The sequence below is a fragment of the Crocodylus porosus genome, unplaced genomic scaffold (assembly GCF_001723895.1).
Source record: "Crocodylus porosus isolate Cpor-Errol unplaced genomic scaffold, CroPor_comp1, whole genome shotgun sequence".
Lineage (NCBI taxonomy): Eukaryota > Metazoa > Chordata > Crocodylia > Crocodylidae > Crocodylus > Crocodylus porosus.
Window position 1 is genome coordinate 234,460,903 of NW_017728886.1, and position 21,643 is coordinate 234,482,545.

The window sequence follows — 21,643 nt, forward strand, 5'->3', positions numbered from 1 at the left end:
GGAGGTGGTTCAAGCACCTACATTGAACACCTTCAAGAGTAAATTGGATGCTTATCTTGCTGGGATCCTATGACCCCAGCTGACTTCCTGCCTTTTGGGCAGGGGGCTGGACTCGATGATCTCCCGAGGTCCCTTCCAGTTCTGATGTCTATGAAATCTATGAAATCACCTTCCCCCCCTAGCAGCAGTGGGGGTAGGGGGATGAATTAAAGATGACCCTCCAATAATTAGATTCTATACATGGAAAATTATAAGAAATCTATTCATTGTTCATCTACAGAATCTAATTATTAGCAGGTCATCTTAAATTCAGGGTCGTCTTTGAATCCGTATACTAGCTAGAACTGATATAACTTCTAAAACTCAGAGATTATCTGTTTATCCTTGGAAGTTGATGAATGTTACATATTTACACAAATTCAAATATTCATCCCCTACACCCCCAGTGCTGCGGGGGGGGGAAGCAGTGTGGGAAGGTCAAGAAGCTTACCCTCTGATTGTATCTGCCTCCCTGCCAGCCTCTGGTCCCTGCTTCCCACCCTGCCTTATCCTCACTCCATGCTGGCAGGCTCTGTCCCCATTCTAGCCTGGGGTACCGGTCATGGCTCCAGCCCAGCTCCTGTAGCAGTTATGTCATGCAGATGGAACCCTGGGCAGGCAGGGTTGAAGTCAGGAAGGCCAAAGTGCAACTGGAGTTGCAGCTACAAGGGAGGCAAAGGGTAACAAAAAGAGATTCTGCAAGTATGTTAGCAACAAGAGGAAGGTCAGCCTGAGTATGTTGGTTGATGCGATTGCAGATTGTAGAGCCACTGGCCATTATCTTTAAAAACTCATGGTGATTGGGGGAGGTCCCAGACGATTGGAAAAGGGCAAATATAGTGCCCATCTTGAAGAAAGGGATGGAGATCCAAGTAACTACAGACCAGTTAGCTTCACATCAGTCCCCAGAAAAATCATGGAGCAGGTCCTCAAGGAATCCATTTCTAAGCACTTGAGGAGAAGGTGATCAGGAACAGTCAGCATGGATTCACCAAGGTCATGGCTGATCAACCTGATTGCCTTCTATAATGAGATAACTGGCTCTGTGGATGCAGGGAAATTAGTGGATGTGATATAACTTGATTTTAGCAAGGCTTTTGATAAGGTTTCCCACAGCAATCTTGCAAGCAAGCTCAGGAAGCATGGGCTGGATGAGTGGACTGCAAGGTGGATAGAAAGGCTGGAGTGACAGGCTCAACAAGTAGTAATCAATGGCTCAGTGTCTAGCTGGCAGCCAGTTTCAAGCCAGGGATTGGTCCTTTGGCTAGTTTTGCTCAATATCTTCATTAACAATCTGGAAAATGAGATGGATTGCATGCGGATGACGCCAAGCTGGGAGGTGTGGTAGATATACTGGAGGTTAGGGCTAGGGTTCAGAGTAATGTTCCCTCTAAGGTGTAGTGATCTGTGAGAATGCCGCTTTGGTCCGTGAACACGCCGTTTATTGTAAAGTTCCCAGTGGGTCTGAAAAAGGAGCCTGCCAAATAGGCTTAACTTAAGAGTAAGCTTTTCTCTGAGATGTCCTCGAACAAAGGGCCAGCACTATTCTGACAGCTGACCCAAGATTGAAACAGGAAGGCCAAGCAGCAGGAAAATCCCTGACGTGGATTTCCAAAGAGTGTACCGACTGTTGGGGCCAACCGGGGAATGCACCCTGCCCCCACGCACCAGCTTTCCCAGCAGGGGCCAGGCCCCCGCCCTCCTCCCAGGCTGTGAGGAAAGCTCCTTTGTAAGGTGTATGTACATTGAGGTCACTCTTGCTATGACTCAAAAACATGTGAGTGGTTTGAAGCGATTCCCCCACATTGGAGGACAAGTCAAGGGAGTGTGTTCTTGGCTGAGCTGCGCAGGCCAAAGCCTCCTGAATGCTTGGGGGTCAAAGATCCCATTCCAATATATATATATATATTTCACCCCCCTCCCTTTGCAAATGAACTCTACCTCTGGATGAATGCCAAAGCAGGCAACTGCTTTCAGCTTACCTCAGGTTGAATCAGCCCTGCCTCACCTCAGGGAGGAGCTGCTGCCTGCTCCGCACCACTGTCCCTCCCCACGGGGATGCCGGTCCACTGAGGAGCGGGGCAGCCCCTGTGCAGCTGAGGGGTAACTTACCGCCAGTAAGGTGTCCCGTGCCAGCACTGGTGCCTCCGCCACACTCCACACCCAAAGTTTACAGGAAGCTGCAGCCCAGCTCCCCTCCGGGCAGGTGTGTGGCATTAAAAAGTTTGTGTGCGTCAAGATTTTTTATTGTGCGCAGCTGCGCACACACACAGCTAAGGGGAACCTTGGTTCAGAGTGACCTAGATGAATTAGAGGATTGGGCCAAAAGAAATCTCATGAGGTTCAACAAGGACAAGTACAAAGTCCTGCACTTAGGACAGAAGAATCCCATGCACCACTATAGCTTGGGGACTGGCTGGCTAAGCAGCAGCTCTGTAGAAAAAGACCTGGGGGGTTACAGTGGACAATAAGATGGATGAGTCAGCACTGTGCCCCTGTTGCCAAGAAGGCTAACAGCATACTGGGCTGCATTAGTAGGAGCGTTGCCTGCAGACTAAAGGAAGTAATTATTCACTCTGTTCTGCACTGGTGAGGCCACATCTGGAGTACTGTGGCCAGTTTTGGGTCCCGCACTATAGAAAGGATGTGGACAAGGTGAAGAGAGTCCAGTAGCGAGCAATGAAAATGGTTAGGGGGCTGGGGCACATGACTTCTGAGGAAAGCATGAGGGAACTGGTTTTACTTAGTTTGTAGAAGAGAAGACTGAGAAGGGGATATGATAGCAGTCTTCAACTACTTGAAGGGTAGTTCCAAGGAGGATGGAGTGGGACTGTTTCAGGACTGACAGATGATAGAACATGGAGCAATGGTCCCAAGTTGCAGCAAGGGAGGTTTAGGTTGAATATTAGGAAAAAACTCCCTCCCTAGGAGCGTGGTAAAGCACTGGAACAAGTTACCTAGACAAGTGGTGAAGTCTTCATCCTTGGAGACTTTTAAGGCCTGGCTTGACAAAACCCTGGCTGGAATGATCTAGTTGGCGCTGGTTCTGCTTTGAGCCGGGGGTTGGACTAAATGACCTCCTAAGGTCCCTTCCAACCCTAATTTTCCATGGTTCTATCTGGTGTAGTCTCTCTAGAGAGGCCCAAAATAAACAGTGATAAGAACCTGGAAGCTGAGACACCTGCCAGTAGTGAAGACTCGCATCATGGAAAGGGTGCGTACTTTGTCTCCAAGTTGAGGAAGCTTGAAGCACATGACCTGGGCTTGGAAGAGACTTTGAAGAAATAACTCCCTACAGAATTAAGGGCCAAGTATGAAAATGACAGAGCTCTCCTGCACCTAGACAGAACCTGGAGCCAGGGCTTGAAGGGAAACTGGGAGTGCCCTAGACAGAAATGGCTTGAACCTGGAAGGGCCAAATCAACCACATGTTTTATCGAACTTGTAAACTGTACTTCAAGGGGAAGATACTATTGAATTATCCCTTACTGTGACTTACTGGGAATCCACTCTAGTTGGATGGTAGCAGTGCCATGCCACAAGGTAGCAGAGTGCAGACATGTAATGTGCAAAAACACCAAAACAAATCAACAGGTGTTTTTACTGCTGTTCTATTGCTTTTCCCACAGACTTTCAATTTTCTCTACTACCTCATCTTTAAAATTAGATTGTGCACTTCTTAAGGTAGAGATTACATATTATATATTGCTCACTAATAGGCTCGGTATATTGGGGGAGAGGCCTTATAATTCATTTTACTCCTCTTTCCAAAGTGATTTATGCATCTGACTTTCAAACAGTTCATCTAAATCTTCAAATATAGACCGCACAATATTTCTTCAGAGCAAACATATGCAAAAAACTACTAAATAACTATTTATACATACAATTAGCTGTTGAACATGACAACAGCAACTATGTTTGAAAATTACAGGCACACATTTTTACAAGTGTGATTCTAAACAGTTCATCTGAATTTTCCTGAGTCATAAAAATGGCAAAGATTAAATGGGAAACCCAGTCCCACTTATCTAAACAGCACATCCTGCCTTCGTACAGGGGGTTTGATTAGATAACCTTTGAAGTCCCTTTTCCCCATTTAATTCTATGATTTTTTCATAGCAGAGAAATAATCACATGTGTATGCAGAGTGCAGAATGTTCTAAAATATCTTCTGTGTTTGAGGCTCTGCAAGCTACCCGTGTAATCTGCATTCTTTTTCTGATCTATTTATCCAATCATACCAAAAGTACACTTGTGAATCCTTAGTTCTGTACACTCAGTCTAGCACAACACTTTTCCCATTACCTAGATCCTGTGCTTATTTTACCTGGCCAAGTGAGACATAAAACTTTTTCATAATTAATTCGTCTTCATCTTCCTCAGGGAGAGGAGGAGTTGGTTCTCTTTTCACAATCCAGGGATAATATGCTGTATCTATAACGAAGTTAATACCAGTACTGCTCCATTCTACTTGTGATATCAGTTTAGCTAACCTACAGTTAAAATGTTAGGAAACAAAGAAGTAGTTCATTTTAAGTATTCATTCAAAAATTCATTTGATTTAGCTTTACAGTTGACAGCACACTCTAAAAATAAGTTCTCAAGGGTAACTTCATGCTCTACTTTATACTTTATTCCACCCCTACTTCAAGTTTGGAAACAGCTTTCTTCTTGCTAACTCAGTTTTTCTAGCTACAAGTATGGCTCCACATAAAGCTGTAGCTAACAGCTGTTAAGGAAAAAACCTTCCCTCTCCTGCCTGGTCTTCGAAAGAAATTCTGGCTTTCCTCAGTTTATGTGGAGAAGGAGCCCTACAAGCTCATCTGCAGAACTACTATGGGAGTAAAAATATTTATCAAAATATTGAAAGAAATGCAAAAGCTAGGGGACTACAAGACAAAACAACAAGACCAGGCAATATGTATTAAATGATACCAAAAGACAAAAGAGGGTTGAGCCACACAGTGGAAGCCCCAAGAGCTGCTGTTTTTACATGAAGCTCAGAGCTGGTGTTGCTATACGGAGGTCATTGCAACAGGGAGCAGAGACCTCACCTCCAGCCTGCAAGTGACCATGGACACCTTTCAGTGTCCAGAGGAAGGCATGTGGAAATGCCACAACAGCAGATGGGTCTATAAAGGAGTCACAGAAGATGCACAGCCCACAGAAAACCAGGAGCTTTCCCAGAACCAACCCAACTCAACCCAAGGATGTAAACCAGGAGGAAAAAGAAAAGGAACTTGGTTAGGTACAATTTACTCCCCCATTCATGTCCTCCTTTTCTCTTAGCTTTCTTCACAGCCCCTAAAACTTCACCCCCATCTCTAGTCCTTGTCTCTCAATGGAACAACAGATGTTCTCCTAAAGAAGCTGTTTATTTTAAGAACAGACATTGACAATGCAAAACAAAAAATAACTGAATACTTTAAAGAAAAAAATACTATTTTGGGCAGGCAGAGAAACAAATCTAGTAAAGTAAAAGCAAAGCCGCTACATTTCACGCATTCCAAAAACACAAACAAGTACAAACTAACACCTGGGCATTCAATTTAAATACCTCAAAGAGACAAAAGAATGTTTCCAAGTATATCAGTACAGTAATGGGGACTAGTTGACTGTAGAAACAACTCAGTAAACTTATTGGATGCAGGTTTTTCAGCTGTAAACATAATATTTTGGTTTTTCAGTAGGAAAAAAACGAACACAAATATTTTTGTTTTTCAGTCGGAAAGTCCAAGTCCCAAACAAACTGCTTGCAGAATGCAGGGCTTGGATTCATGAAAGAAGTAGAAATTGAATGCTGCTGGCTTGTTGGCTTACTCTTTCAATGGGGTCACAAAGCTGGTCAGTGAGCACAACTCTTCTTCACTTATAGAGCTCCTCTCTTGTTTTCTAACACAATTTCAGTAACATTTTCATGCAAGCACTATTTGAGGTTTCCCTGCATGTTCCTCAAAAGAGCAGCCTTTTTTCTCCTACTGCAGTAAGATACTTCCCCAAGCCACTACTCAACTGTTAGGTCTTCCTGCATTATGGCTTCCTTTGAACAAACCTTGTTCCACAGAGAGATCAGATTTCTCATTTCCTTCTAACTGAACGTCACTTCCATGGAGGAATCACCCACAGCAAGACCTTGACATACAGGAGAGTAAGCTTTATTGATGCTTCAACTAATTCTCACTCTGCGATCAGCACCAAATGCCAGGATACCAGTTTCCTGGATCCAATTTACAATGCTATTTTGTTTGTTGTATTTATTATCAATTCATTAGTATATTTACACATGCCCAAAATTATTCATATTTACTAAGAAATATGTACTGTTTGTTTTCACTTCTGAACTTTTAACTTTCTCTTCCACTTATCAGTGGCTGCCTCAATTCTCTCCCATTCCCTATTTCTCAGTTCCCCTACTTACTTTTGTCCCTGTGCCTATCATCACCCCCTGTGTACACTGAATCTTCTGCCTCCACCACTCAAATGCCAACAGCAGCTAGCTAAGGTGTTCCATCATTCTGAAGAAGCAGGCAGCACAGAGGCTCTGGGAACCTCAGCTTGTCTTTGTGGGGTCTTTCATGCCCTCCAAAGTGACAGATGCCTTTTATTATTTAACAATGTTCACTACATTTATCTAGGACCCTTTATATCCAGACTTCCACACCTCATTAGCTTGAACGCTACCACAATATGCTCACAGGCTTAGCTGTCATACTGCTCTGAAGCAGGGCCCTATGTGGTAAAACTTTCCCGGTGTTGGTAATTACGTTCTAATGTCTGCAAGTCCATTAACAATGTCTGTCTGATTTTTTTTAATCAGTGATATCAGCTGGGATTCTGCCTCCACCTGTGTTGAAAGCCTGACCTTCAAAAGGAAGAAAAAAAGGAATGGACAAGGTCAGACAAATCTGCTCAAGAGTTCCAAGTCCACAGCAAAGACCAGAGAGTGAAAGGTGGGTATGCTTAAGGAAAATCAGAAAGACTTCCTAAGATCTGCATCAAGAAATGCACCAAGGCATTAAGTTGCTCCCAAAAAGCTTGAAAGAGGCCTATATCCCAGCAGCATTACACTAATTACAAAGTCTTTCCTGAGGCCAATGTGCCATTATGCCCTGCAACACTACCCCATGCACTCAACTCCACAGGAAATAAAGGGGAACACCCACACTGATATGTAATCCATCTAGACCAGCCACCATGTGGGCCTTCTGCTTGAACAGTCTGTTATTTAATACTTCATAATAATGCTGTGCAAACCATAAATTATTTTCTTTGCCTCACAGTACCAAGATGTAGTCCCTCACTCAATAATCCCTCGTCAGATTCATAGAAATTTATAACAAGTCATCACTTGGCCATGTACAGTTTAATTATGAAGTAATGCAAGGCAGCATGCATCCAGTTTGGCTAGGACACACAGTCAATTTTTCTCTTAAGGCCTCCAACTGCACACTGCCTGGATGGACTCTATTAGAGGACCTGCCCTTTTGTCAGGCTGTTCAAATTCAGCAGACAGTCTTTTCATTTCCTTTCTCCACCCTGCTGGTAATGATTATCCCATTTGGTTTGCAAATATTACATAAAACACCATGTGCAGCAACAACAACAATAGGAATATTTGGCTCACTGAGATCCACCCTAGTCATAAGACATCCTAGCAACCCTTTAATCTGCCAAATGCACGTATCCAGCACCTATTCAGACAATAGTTAAAATGTTCCTTGCTCTTGTCCAGCTGCCCAGCGTATGGCTTCATGAGTAAGGCAGGATCTTGGAGAATCACAGCTGTCTGTGAAACCCTACCAAAGTGAATCTGTTGGTCAAGGAAAAAAAGTGTGAAACTTCTCATAAAGTTGTGTATTCCTAAAGATGCATCATGAGCTTTCCCTGCCCATGAATGCTCATGTTAGTGAAATTGCTCCAGTGATCCACCAGTCCTTTCGTAAGTCCTTCTTGTTCATGTATTCAGATGCAGGGGGAAAGGAATCAGAACTGGGATGCACCCTGTCTATTGCCCCACCATAGTTAGGGAAGCCCATTGAGTCAAACCCATTTATTATTTCTTACCATTGCTCTGTCACAATTCTGTGCAGGAAGAAATGCTTAACAGCTCTCTACACCTGGATAATTAACACTGACTTTTCAACACTGAACTGATAATACAGTGGTTAGAAGCTCTCATTTACATGTCTCTGATAGGCTGGGATGGGCTTGGGACACAGCACAGGAAGATCGTCCATAATCAAAAATTTGGCTTGTCCCAGGCTAGCAGCATCATCCAGTTCTGCCACATAGTGTTTGCTTCACAAGCCAAGAAGTGCTAGTTCACCATATGCACCTGGTCAGAATGGGCTTTTGGTACCTCATGACTTTCATTAATTGCCTGCATCATCTTCTTCTGGATTTAATTATCGCTGCAGCTGTTTGAGAGCCACTGAGATAATTTTGAAGTTCCACAAGCTCAGAAGTATCAGTTACTCTGCATCTAAAACCAGCCATGGGAACTCTACTGATATGTCCAACATTCATTCTTCTGACAGCAAAATGTCAGAGAGACTGAAAACTATGTAAGGAAGATCAAATTATGGGATGTGATGAAAACAACCATGAAACTTTTGAAAAACAGGATAAAAATAGACTAAATTACAGGAGGGAAGCACAGGTTTTCTTGGAATTTGACTCTCCAGTCCTGCAAGACTGAGAAGAGAGCTAGTAGCTCACAATGCAATGGAAAAAAATCCTACAAGGAGCCTGGTAGATGGCAGTATAGTAAGCTCTAGGAAGCCTCTTCACAGGGCTATATACTTTTTGCCAATACAACCTGCTGTGAGAATGCACTTTGCCAGCTAAGACACCCAATTGTGACCACCATCTTACTGAAACAGATCTAAGCTGGCATGCATTTTACCAGTAAACATTTCTAATGTAGACTATAGCTACAGATGGAAGAATTCTCCCAAAAGTGAGGCTCAATATACATTAGGTTTGAGCCATGGAGTCTGTCTCTGTCTCCAAGTCCAACGCCAAATTTAAACTTCCCCAGTTTTTGACCATGGCAGAGTTCAGACCTGATGCGCTGTGTAAGGTTCGACTCATTTCTCCTCTCCTCTCCTACCTCTGTTCATTTTGTTTAGCTCAGCTTTGAACATTGACTACAATAGGAATTAAGCATGTGCTTAACATTTAATTCCATGTACAGCAAGAGCCGCTTTATCCAGCACCTTACAAACTGGCAAGCTCTATTAACTGGCATGCCAGTTGACGTGGCAAAAGCGAAACCACAACTGCCCACTGTGGCACATGAGGTTTTGCCGAGCCCCCATGGCCCAGGGCAAAGCAGCCTATGCTGCCGAGCCCCCATGGCCTGGGGCATAGCACCCTGTCCCGAGTGTGCCTGGGGCTCCCCTCTCTGTCCCTCTGAACACTGACATCGCGGGAGGGACAGCGGTGCACTGGACACGGCAGGAGGGGCAGAGGCCAAAACAGGAAAAGATGCCTGTTCGGGCCTCTCAGGTAACCAGCATATTTGGTTATCTGGCACCCCCTATTCTCCATGGGTGCCGGATAACAAAACTTTTGCCATAATTATATTTTGTTTGAACAAAAAAATTGCTTGCCACATCAAAAGACCAAATCTAATAACATTCTAGGAAGCTTATACATGCACATTACTTTAAGGAAGGTACAGCTTTCCTTTGATTTGCTATCCTTTGTAAATTTTCCCCTCCGATGTACAAATCATCTTCAGTATCTTGCATATAGTTGCAGTTCCTACAAACATTTAAAAATGCAAACTGAATATAAAGACACTCTACATGATTATTTTACCAGAGATACTAGTAAATTCATAGTAAATTTACTCTGCAGTAAGGAGGAAGTCAGGGTGGCACCTTAGAGATTAACTGGTTCAGAGAGCTGTGAGCTTTTGTAGGAGATAGCCTACTTCATCAAGTGCTAGGAACAGAATGGAAAGACAGAATAGTCTGTCCTTTCTAGACAAGTTCCTCTAATTCAAATCATTCATTTGCAGTAACTAGACACTAGTGTGCGTGCAACAGCAAGAGACTTACAACCTCTGTGGAATACAGATAGTTACACATAGATAAATACCAGTAGTATTCTCTAGCAGATTAATACGGTATGTAATTTCTGGACAAGAAAAATTACTGAGTGAAAAAGAAACAGAATAAAAATACCATTCAATTCATTTTAACCGAACCAAGTCATTAAAATGAAATGAGTTAAACAAAACAAAATGCTTCAGAAAATGCCTTAAGTGAAGTGTCAAGATGAATTAGACACAGGAGAAAAAATAAACAAATTTAACATTTGAATTTGCATTAGAGACTGCAATACCTGTATTCAAAGTAACAATCACTTTCTAGAAATGCTGGAAGTCTTTCTTTCTTAATCCACTGAATTCCCTGCTCTCGATCAAGGCACTGTTAAAAGAAAGAAAGACCAAGCATCCATGTTAATCTTAACTTCCTCTGGTTTTACTTGCCACATACTTAACTGATAGGATACTATCAGTTGAAAAGACAATCCCTTTCCCCTCCACACACACATAGGTCACCCAGCTGAGTAAATTAGTTTATCTTCCTATAAATAGTTGAGAAAGCCTGGTTTTGATCTCACTTGAACCTGCATAAATAGAAGCATTGCAACTTAAGATAGCAAATGAAAGAATGAATTAGGTCTGTAATGTACAATTTAACGTGCCAGTTAGAATATCAGATGCCCATAAGTTATCTATAATGTGAAATAGAGAATGTGGCAGACACTATCAACTTGAACATAAAATAAAATATTAACAATAGTCAGGATTTTTCTTGATATTCTGAGGAGTGAAGAAGCAATTAAATGGTCTTAATATATTCCCCAATGGCAGGGAAACTGTAGCTATTAAAAAGAACAACAAAAATTTAAAAAGCATTAAAAAAAACTACTAACAAACTACAGCTTTCTCTTAAATCAGTTGTAGGCTGAGTTAGTTCTGTTGACTCAGGGAAATTATTCCTGATTTATGCCAGCCCAAATGAGAGAAAACTGAGGTCCCACTACTGGCTCTGTAAGAAATGAACACAGAATCTGTAAGAATCTGACACAGAGCACCATCAACAAATGTATACATTCTTAAGAGTTAAGGTTTCATTTATTTGAGGTGTATTTTTCTTTTCAGTGACCTGGTTGCTGGGGAAATTGAATTCCTGAGAGAATAAAATCCTCTAGTTGTCCACAAAAATGAGTAAAGGACAGGCAGTATTGATATTGTAGCTCTTTGCTACCCCAGGCAATCAGTACATATGGGCTTGAACTTACATTTTCTTTCTATGATCTAGTATTTCATAAAGGGCAAGGGTTATTTCTGCTTCATATGCATCTCTAGAGGATTAAAAAATCTAAACTACTTTGCAAAGTAGGTGGTTTCATTTAAGAAGAAGAAAATATATCAAAATATGGAAAGCTTATGTTGGCTGTGGGTCAGATAGTGTAATTTGTGGAGATGAAGACTAATTATTCTCCATACTATAGTATGTGCCTCTTTTGGTAACTGATAAGTTTTTGGAAATATAGAAGTTGTCTCTTTATTTTGGCCAATTTCTCTGGATGTAAGAAAAATATTTGCAATTTGTATGTACCAATGGAAACATGTCCCAGTTTTTTTAATCAAAGTTATTCATAATATGTTTATGTCTGAGTGAATGTTATGCAGAATTAATTATATATTATCTGGAGGAAAAGAACACCCAGAAAAAGAGGTCTAAATGTAATCCAGTGGATTTTGTTACCTTTGTTACCAGTTAGCCGTAGGCCTTGCTGGGACCCAATCCAGCAAAGCTTTTAGCACGTGTTTAACTTTAAGCTTGTGGAAAGTCTCACAGTCTGCTCATGTGACTGAAGTTAAGTGCTTTGCTGGACTGGAAAGTAAGAGGTTCAAAACCTGATCTGATTTCCTTTTCCACCTGTGACTGATTCTCTCCCCTTCAGCATATGCCTGTCATTATATAATTCACCCTCTGGTTGATTCTTAATTGACCATAGCTTAACATACACATATTCCCACATCTGCAACTTGCAAGCATGTTTCCCTTCCCCCCTTGCTTGCTTGTCGATCTTCATAGGCTGGGAGAATAGTGAGAATAGAGAAAAAGACCATAAGATGTATTCCCCTCAGATTACATCTGCCTAAATTCAGACTGGTTCTCATTGCAAACAGGGTGGATGTTAAGATTCACAGTTTCACCAACAATTTCTGCAGTGAGGCCAAAGTCATAAGATGCTTTTTACAAACAAACAATTCTCATTCTCGCCTGCTGAACAAGGTTATAAGCAGTCAGCTGAGCCAGAAGAAACAAAGAGTGAAAAATCAAATTTCACTCTGATCTGAACTGAAATAATGGATGCAAGTGGTAAGGGATCACTATGAGTGAGATGTGACTATGACTGCTGGAATGACAAAATCAATCTGGCTGACTTCTGGTACTTTGTACAGATATGGTACTGACTTTTGGCATGCTGATATGATAGGCATGGCTTTAATGTTTGGTCTCACAGACGTTAAGCAGAAGTTGATGGGGCATCCAAATCACCCATCCAGTAAACTAGAAAGCTGAAACAAGGTATAATGTAAGTGCTGAAAATGCACTGATTCATACCACAAAGGTCATGGTGCCTCCCTTCTGTGGAAAACCTCATGGAGAGAGGAGACACTTCTAAGGCTCTGAGAGGTGGGGAGGTTTGTAGTTTTACAACAGCTGTAGTACCACAAAAACTAAAGCAGTATGGGCAGCCATATATTCAAAGAACCCTTGGCAAAAGACAACAAAGTTGCCACAAAAGGCACGCTGTCTAGCTTTGGGGTGATCACCCAGCCTCCAGTGAAGTCTGTCAACTGACAGGCTTCACCATGAACTCTTTCCACCATGACCACAATATCTAGCTGGCAGATGGCCAGAGCCCTGTGGCCTCCAACTGCTTGCCACCTGCACATTTACAGGTCTGAGAGGCACCCAAAGCCAGTCATTCTCTCTGTCCCTTGGGGTTGGGAGAAGAGGAGTGGGCAACTGGTGGGCAGCCTGAGACCTGAGTACTTTCCTAGTAGGCATTCCTAGGACTTAGACTCCCAACCTGTCTGGAATTTTAAAGAATCTATGGGCAGCCCAAGAGCCCTTTAAAGTTCATGGCTCTCCTGCTGCCTGAGAGTGCCACTGCCAGGGCATCCCCACTCTCAGGAATCTCAAGAAAGCTTTAAATGTAATGGCAATCAGGCAGTTCAGAAGTCCTTTGAAGTTTTTGATGTTTGAGCTTCCTGAGAGCTGGCATTCTCCTCCATCCCACCCCTAAGGCAGCCTCTGCCACCACTGCAACTATGGTGAGGCAAACTGCAAGCTCCCTGACAACTTGCTGTTTGGCAGGTTGTCAGATAATGAGCTGCTCTCTCTCCCTCCTGCCTCCCTCTTGGAGTGTGTAAGGAGGAGCAGGGTGTGATACTGAAGGACTGGAGACCTGATCAGGTGTTAAATTTGTTCCGACAAGACAAAGATGTTGTCTGAAGCAGCAACTTCTTTGTCATGGATCTGCCAGTTTTGTGGCAATATTTTATCAAGGGATAAATTCCTGTAACATCTGGCATGTTACAGTTTGTCTTGGTAAACTTGCATATAACCTATAACAAACATCATGTCTGTCATTAAATAACTTGGGCCCTTATATAACACAAAATAGGGCAGTACTGTCCTCTGCCCAACTCATGTGACAGGAAATAGTAGGTGGGGAAGGTTAGGGATATGGAGCCCAAGAATGCACAGGGAAGCTCAGCCAAAACCCCACAGACCCTAAGACGTGACAGAGAAGGATATATTCAGTTTTTCAATTCCACTGAGATCAATGCAGCTGGTTATTTCAAGGCAGTGATTCTTAATCACTTTTTGGTAGTCAACCTGACCTTTCTGTGTCAAACCTCATTACATTGTGGCCAACATTACTTACTGATTCAGCTATTGGCACTTATGATATTAGGTCATCTGTACCAGTTAGACTAAAAATAGCTTCCCTTCCTGTGTGATCTCAAATTAGCCATTCCAAGAAGCAATCACTCAGAATGCTGAAAAACTTTCTTCCACTGTGCCCTTTGACCAGTTTTTCAGTAACCAGTGAAAGTCCCCTATTTTTAGCATTGTGGTAGATTTTGCTTCCTTTTTGCCCTCTCTCAGCATTGGACATTCACTTTTCTTTTTGATCTGGAAGCCAGTAATATAGCCCCATTAATATGCTTACAATCTGATACTTGAGATTTGTATTGGCATTGACTCAACTATGTGGGTCTCTCTAGTTAAGATCTGTATTTTTCTAGATTCTATGGAATCCCTTAGTTGTGGTTTTACTCTTTCTCCTCTTTAACCAAAGTATTTTTCCTGTATAGTTACTAGCAAAGTATTATGGTATCCTGCTTCACAATGCTCATGATTAACAAAGTGGAGATGCAATCAGCTACAGCTCCTTGATTTTCCTTCTACCTGGCCATGGCATAGGTTGATAGCTGATTAGTTCCAAAACACAGTAAAACAAGCATGGCCAACCTACAGCACATGCACTTTCTGCATGCAACACCCAGCAGCTCAGAACGGGGCCAGACAGCACAGTGGTAGACAGGGCAGGGACCAGAAAGCAGAGCATCAGATCAGGTGGGGAGAATAGGGCACAGAACATAAAGAAGATGCCCACCAGGAATGGAGATGCCCAGGATGCTCATAGAACATAAAGAAGATGCCCACCTGATGCCCCTCAGATCAGCCAGAGGATAAGGATCTGAATGACACTCAGAAAAGGTGAGGGATAATTTGTAGCACGCTTGCCAAAAAAAGGTTGCCCTCCACTGCCCTAAGACATTAGAACAGTTTTGAATGGTGTCTACTGGAGTCACATAACTTTCTTGATTATATCACACTAGCATAAGTGACTAAATCAAGTACCACAGCCTGCTGAAATGTACTTTTCTTCTGCAAAAGTACAATTTAAAGGAAAACTCCAAGGACTACTTAAAAAGCTATCTGTACTCTCTTGTATTCTCTAAGATACTTACAGTTAATATTGACTTCATTTCTATGCTAAAACTAAAGACAGAGCCACTAAAGCAAGCAGAGTAAAATATTACAGCAGGTAGTGGCTACACAACACTAGGAGAAGAAGGCTTCCCTGAAATTTATTCTATCTTCCAAAACATCCACTTAGCTAAGTCAGTTCTTGCTTGCCAGAATTAGTGACTTATGCTAGCTTTACCCATCAGGGCTAACAAGAGTTAAATATGTAAGTCTTCTGAAAACTAACGGAAGAGACCCATACATATTGCCAGATCATGAATGAGCTCATAGCCACACAACTGCTAGGCACAAGTTAAGGCAGAAGACTGAGATGCGTTAGTTTCAATCAATGTGTACATTCCAAGGATCACCAGTAAACTAATTGTTGTTATAATATTAGTGAGCAACATTTTTTCCTTAATATTAAAAAGCTTCAGGCCACACAACTAAACTCTGGTCTAAAAGATGTACAAATGTAGTTAAATTCACTTGTATGAGACACATGGTGATCTGAAGGCATAATTTGGCTCATTGTAGTATTTTCCTAATACTGTACAAATGAACATTTTTCCCCAAGCTAGCAAGTCAAACACAACAGTAACTGCTGTCAAAATGTCTACAAAAACATTTAAATAAAAGGCACTGGACAGAACATGCTTACCATAATCCTGTAATTTGGGTTAATATTTGGGTCTGAAGAAGCACTGCTCTTTTTGGAGAACTGCCCATCATTCTTTGCCTTCCTTGTAACATTGTAAATGGGATTTGGAGGTTTTTGAGCGTGCAGTATTTTTTTAAGCTGGCTTTCCAGGCGCAGAGGGGTGTCATTAATTACTTCAAAAATCCCAAAATCAGGATTAAATTTAACTGGCTGTGCAAAGGTCTGCAAAAGAAATTTTTGAAAAGTTATAATACGGAAACCTTTCATTTGAGAAGTCCTGTTTCTGCAGTATAAAAGCACCCTACAGAACAGAACCTGATATAAATAGGTTTCCTTCTCTTTCGTTTCAGGACTTTTGCTTAGAGCATACTTGCCCCTCTCTTTTCATTGTAAGGTTTTCCAGTATAGATTTCCCTCGCTTTATACTGTACAGGCATTCCTGGAAAACACCGCATAACTCAAATTCACATAAAGGGAACCCACTTTACAGTGTAACAAATAGGGATACATTCCAAGATCTCAACTGTACTGACCCCCAGACCCATTTCTATCACTTTTACAAGACAATTTTGGTACTCAGCAGCAGACAGTACACACAAGCACAGGGCATTATCATAATGGGGATGGCAACTACAAAAACACGTGTTGCAGACAACAAGCAAGGAGCACAGATCCACATAGGAGACTATAGTTTGGTGCATGTCACTCCCACAGTGCACCGCACAAAGCAGCTGGCTGTGGGCTTCCACCACACTGATTGCATAACAGTGAATTTACCTCACATATAATGAATTTTATTTATTTATTTTAAAGGCCTGTGTGGCCTCATATAAATTCTAGTAAATCAAAAACTTAGTAAAAGTCAAGACTAATATTCCCATCTCAAGTATTACCATATACTACCAATTCAATTAGGGACTGTATGACCTATGTACAACAGTTCCAATCCCATCTTCAGCTATGTACATGCAACTTTTGTCAACTTCACATACACGTGCATGCCTAAAAGCAGAGTAAAAGCTTGTGCACACCCAAAAGCAATCATTAGTTTTTTCTGTCTTTTTTACTGTAAACCAAAACTAATTCTTTTGCATTCAAACTTCAAGAAATGACGATTATGTTATAAAACATACAAACAGTTCACTATGAAGTTGGAGGCATTCTGCTTTAAGGAAAAAATAATAAAAAAAAAAAAAATGAGAGGACAAAAACTTGAAGTGGCTAGTAACTATCTCCTTTTCCCACACAATAATATTAACTGAATTTAGTCTCTTTTGGTGAGATCCGGTTTCATTTCACACCAGTATAAATATAAAGTAACCACACTGAAATCAAGCATTTTTGTTGCTCTTCTCTGAACTTCCCACGATTTAGCAATAATGAGATGCCCAAAACTAAACACAGTATTCAAGTCTGGTTACACTAGACTAATGGAAAGGCTCTATATTTCTTTCATATCCCGCAATATCTTCATGCAGAGGCCCTGAACCACCAAAGTACTTTAGCATTTGATTAAATTAAGCATAAATAGTTCCTATGCCTTTCAGGATTTATATGATCAGAACCAAACACCCCAGAACTGTATTGGCCAGGTTGGCTGCCTGATTTCACTGTAGTCATGTCTAATTTTCTGTATGCTGTCACCCCTGTGTCTTTTCAGCATTAATACTTCCCAGGTTTTTGTGGGCTTGATGCTTTTTTCTCTACAAGTACTAAGGTGCAATTTTAAGACTGGGTTTGGTTTGGGTTTTTTCAGTATTATGTATTTACTCTCCTATGTTCAGAATGCCTCCCAACTTAATAACTGCAAATTTCATTTACCTTCATGTTTAATTTTTATAAATTCCTGACTTTGAATGATTAAGCCTTTATAATGCTTACATTAAATAAATGTATTATTTAATTTCCTATGCTTTATTAAAGGGGAAAGGGAGAGAAAAAAAATAAAAAGCAGGACTCGTTTGCAGAAAAAAGCAAACAAGGCATGTAAATTCCATAATCTGGAACTATTTGACTAGACATTACTAGTTTATTTTAGTTCTATGGTATTTAAATTGAAAGCTAACCAAAGACAACATTAATTTATCACTCGTATCTACTTTTACTCAATCTCTAGTAACTCAGTTCTAGGTCTAGATTTTTCAATATGCTTTCTAATTAACCAAACAAAAAACATCTGGCAACTTTAATGTAGTGAAACAGATGCCAATGACAACTTTTAAATATGAATTGTACTGTCATTTTGGATGTCTGACCACAAATCATTTACAAGACACATCTACTAATGGAATGAAAGAAGTAAGACTTCAAATAATGCATATTAGACCAAAAACAGATACATTAATCTAAGATGCATTTTTCTGACACCAGACTTAACATGTACACACACACACACACACACACACAAAGCCAAAAAACTCTACTAAACAGATAATTTCATCAGAGCCTCAAAGAGAAACATCTCAGAATAAATAAAACTTTTCTGGAGAAGGAAACTTTTACTTCTTAGTTAAATAAAATTACAACAGAGATTTCTTCATGAAAGTGTGTACTATAACAATTTTACAAATATGACAAAATATGCAGTAAATCCAGACCTACTCTTTACTCAAAACCCTTCCAAGAAAAAAGAAACGGTAAAATTTGAAATGTAAATTTTGGCCTGGTTTAGCCGTTCTTGCAGAACACTCTCCTGCTTTGGTAAGCCATAAATTTTGCTGAGAACTAAAATACACTAGATGCGACCAATATATTCCAGTATGCAGGACTTTCATTCAATTTTAGAAAAGTCACTAAGCAAAGTACAGACAAGCAAATGCTGTTTTCACACTGCTGTATGGGAGATATCTTAATAAGTAAACATTCAGACATAAATGGTTGACAGCAAAATAACTTCTCAGATGTTAAATGCAAACAGCTGAATATGTTTTTGGATGAAGAACAAATCAAATATAATGTTCAGAAACCTATGAGCGATCACATTAATTGTAGTGGAGGCCAATGTTCCTTTTTCCTCCCAAAACAGAATACAAAACAGCATCTCTCTCCATGTTCCTAGGATATTGCGCATTTATCTCTATAGGTCATGACTTTATAGCTGTCAAATTTACTTAAATTCATTCAAGAATTCTCCTATATTCACCACACCCCAAGGAGAATCATTCATCCTGACCCCACAAACACTGAACGAGGACACTGCACCTGTCAGAAGGCCCTGACCAGGCAGAAAATAAGTGGAGTAGAGGAAGTTAAACAGCTTTGAGAATCTAGTGAGAAATTCTGTCTATATGTAAGTCAATGGCAAAACTCTTTTTGATTTCAACAGTGCCAACATTTCACCCCCAACTATAAATAAGGACTAAGTTACAAGCAAACATCTCAGATCTCAATAACATAGAAGAAATGCTCCTTCTTTGTCTGTCAGTCAGTCTACTCTCAGTATATTTATACACACGTTCAAATAATCTGGGAAAATTCTCTCAGGTTTGTCCTCCTAGTAGAGAAAATTACCCAGAGCCACATGTACAGATATTTGATTACTGAGGCCCTGACGAGTGGAGAGCTTGCAGAGCTGATGCTGTGATGTCAAAGGCATTGCCCTGTGCACACATCTCAGCTTGCTCATCAGGCTCCCTTAATCTACCCAGCAACAGGTGGCAGCAGGCATTCCTGACTGGCTGACCCAGACTGCCCATGGTCAGCCTGTGTTCCCCTATAGCACAACATAGGGATTGTGAAGGGGTGTACTTTGCTCCCTGCTGAAGCATCAAAGTCCAGTGAGCAACATGCTGTCTCCCTGGGTGGAAAAAGGAGGGGATGCTGGAGGGCTATGTTCTCGTCTGAGAGAAACCACAGCATGTACAGTCATTCATTTTCCCAGGAGAAACTCTCCTTGCTGTGATTTAACCCTGGTTGTTCCCCATTTTTTTTTCTCCTGGAGAAGCCATTTTTACCCTGGGAGGAATAGCCTGAATATCTGTACACTTGTGGTTGCTCCTGGGAAAGTAGGATACACACACGGGGGAGAATACAGGCACAGCTCACTCCAGGCGGAAGGGGGCAAGCGGCAGCAGGTCATAGCCCCCACTCCCAGCACCATTGCACACACATCCTCTGCTTTCCACGCCAGCTGGCAAGCAGCAGCAGAACAGAGCCCACACTCCCAGTGCTGATGTGAACGCAGAGCACTGGGAGTGGGGACTATGCTTTGCTGCTGCCTGGAGCAAGCTGTACCTGCACTGCACCCCCCCACACTGGCTGGGCAAGCGGCAGCAAGGCATAACCCCCGTGGCTCCTCACACAAGGAACAGGAGGAAAACAAATGTGGGGCCATTGCTCAACAACTCAACAGAGCTGGTTATCAGTACCCAGGAGAAAGCTGAACTCCTGAATGACTACTTCGCCTCAGTCTTTCACTGGACCAAGGCAAAAACCACACCAGGTAGAGCAGAAGATAAGCATGGTAGGAATAATCACTTTCCTACTATTGCCATACAATTACTGTATGACCAATTACAAAAATTAGACGTATACAAGTCAGAGGGACCAGATGATCTTCATCCAAGAGTGCTGAAGGAGTTGGCCAAAATCACTACAGAACCCCTGGCAAAACTCTTCCACAACTTGTGGCACTTGGGAGAAGTCCCTGATGATTGAAAGACGCCAAAGTTGTGCCCACCCACAAGAAGGGCAGGAGGGAGGACCCAGGTAACTATAGGCCAAATCAGCCTAACTTCCATCCTAGGGAAAATCCTGGAAAAGTTCATCAAGGAGTCTATCTGCGATGAGCTTCCAGAACGTAAGATTCTGAATGACAGCCACCATGGCTTTGTCGTGGGCAGGTCTTGCCTTACCAACCTCGACTCCTCCTCTGACCAGGTAACTCTCCACCTAGACACAAGCGATCATGTTGACATTTTATACCTTGACCTCCAAAAGGCCTTTGATCTGATAGCCCACAATGTCCTTGTGAGAAAATTGGAGGACTGTAGGCTTAACTCCAAGACAGTCAGGTGGGTGAGAAACTGGCTGCAAGACAGAACCCAGAGAGTCATAGTGAATGGATCTGTATCATCCTGGCAAGAAGTGGGCAGTGATGTCCCACAGGGGTCAGTGCTCAATCCAGTACTTTTCAACATCTTTATTAATGATTTGGATGGGGGTGTGAAGAGCTCACTGGCCAAGTTCACAGACAACACTAAGTTATGGGGGGTGTGGTCATGCTTGAAGATAGGCTACAGTTACAGGCAGACTTAGACAGGCTAGCAAGTTGGGCGAATCGGAATCTAAGTTCAATGTCAAGAAATGTAAAGTGTTCCACCACGGGACAAGCAACCCCCAACACACCTATAGGCGTGGTGGCACCAAACTGACTAGCACCACGAATGAAAGGGACCTGGCAATAATAATAGCTGTTACCACACAGTATGAATATGAGCCGGCAGTACAATGCTGTAGCCTAGCCTGTAGGGGAAATAATACTCTGGCATGTGTCAATCAATATATCTCCAGCAAAACCAAGAATGTGATTCTTCCACTCTACTCAGCACTGGTAAGACCATAGCTGGAGTACTGCATCCAGTTCTGGGCACCACACTTTAACAAGGACACGGACAAGCTTGAAAGAGTCCAAAGAAGAGCCACCCATATGATTCATAGATTCTAGGGTCGGAAGGGACCTCAGTGGGCCATCTAGTCCGACCCTTTGCACCTGGCAGGCAAGAAAAGGGCCACTGAACCTGGGATCATGTGATTCCAGCCAGGTGCCTGTCCAGTCTCCTCCTGAATACCTGAGCACCACCTCCCTTGGAAGCCCATTCCAGATCCTGGCAAACCTGACCATGATGAACTTTTTTCTAAT

The 21,643-nt window shown here is 41.9% G+C and overlaps 1 protein-coding gene across 5 annotated transcripts in view; it reads right to left on the reverse strand.

Moving 5' to 3' along the window:
• Positions 1-21,643, reverse strand: part of RGS22 (regulator of G-protein signaling 22) — a 94,792-nt gene that overhangs the window by 61,245 nt on the left and 11,904 nt on the right. For 4 of the 5 annotated variants that reach the window (XM_019551224.1, XM_019551213.1, XM_019551210.1 and 1 more), the window contains exons 4-6: positions 15,784-16,005; positions 10,396-10,481; positions 4,370-4,535 (exon numbers count right to left, since the gene is read on the reverse strand). In XM_019551224.1, coding sequence (XP_019406769.1) covers positions 4,370-4,535; positions 10,396-10,481; positions 15,784-16,005 — 474 coding nt within the window. The remainder of the gene's footprint in view (positions 1-4,369; positions 4,536-10,395; positions 10,482-15,783; positions 16,006-21,643) is intronic. The other variant, XM_019551229.1, reaches the window with a different exon arrangement.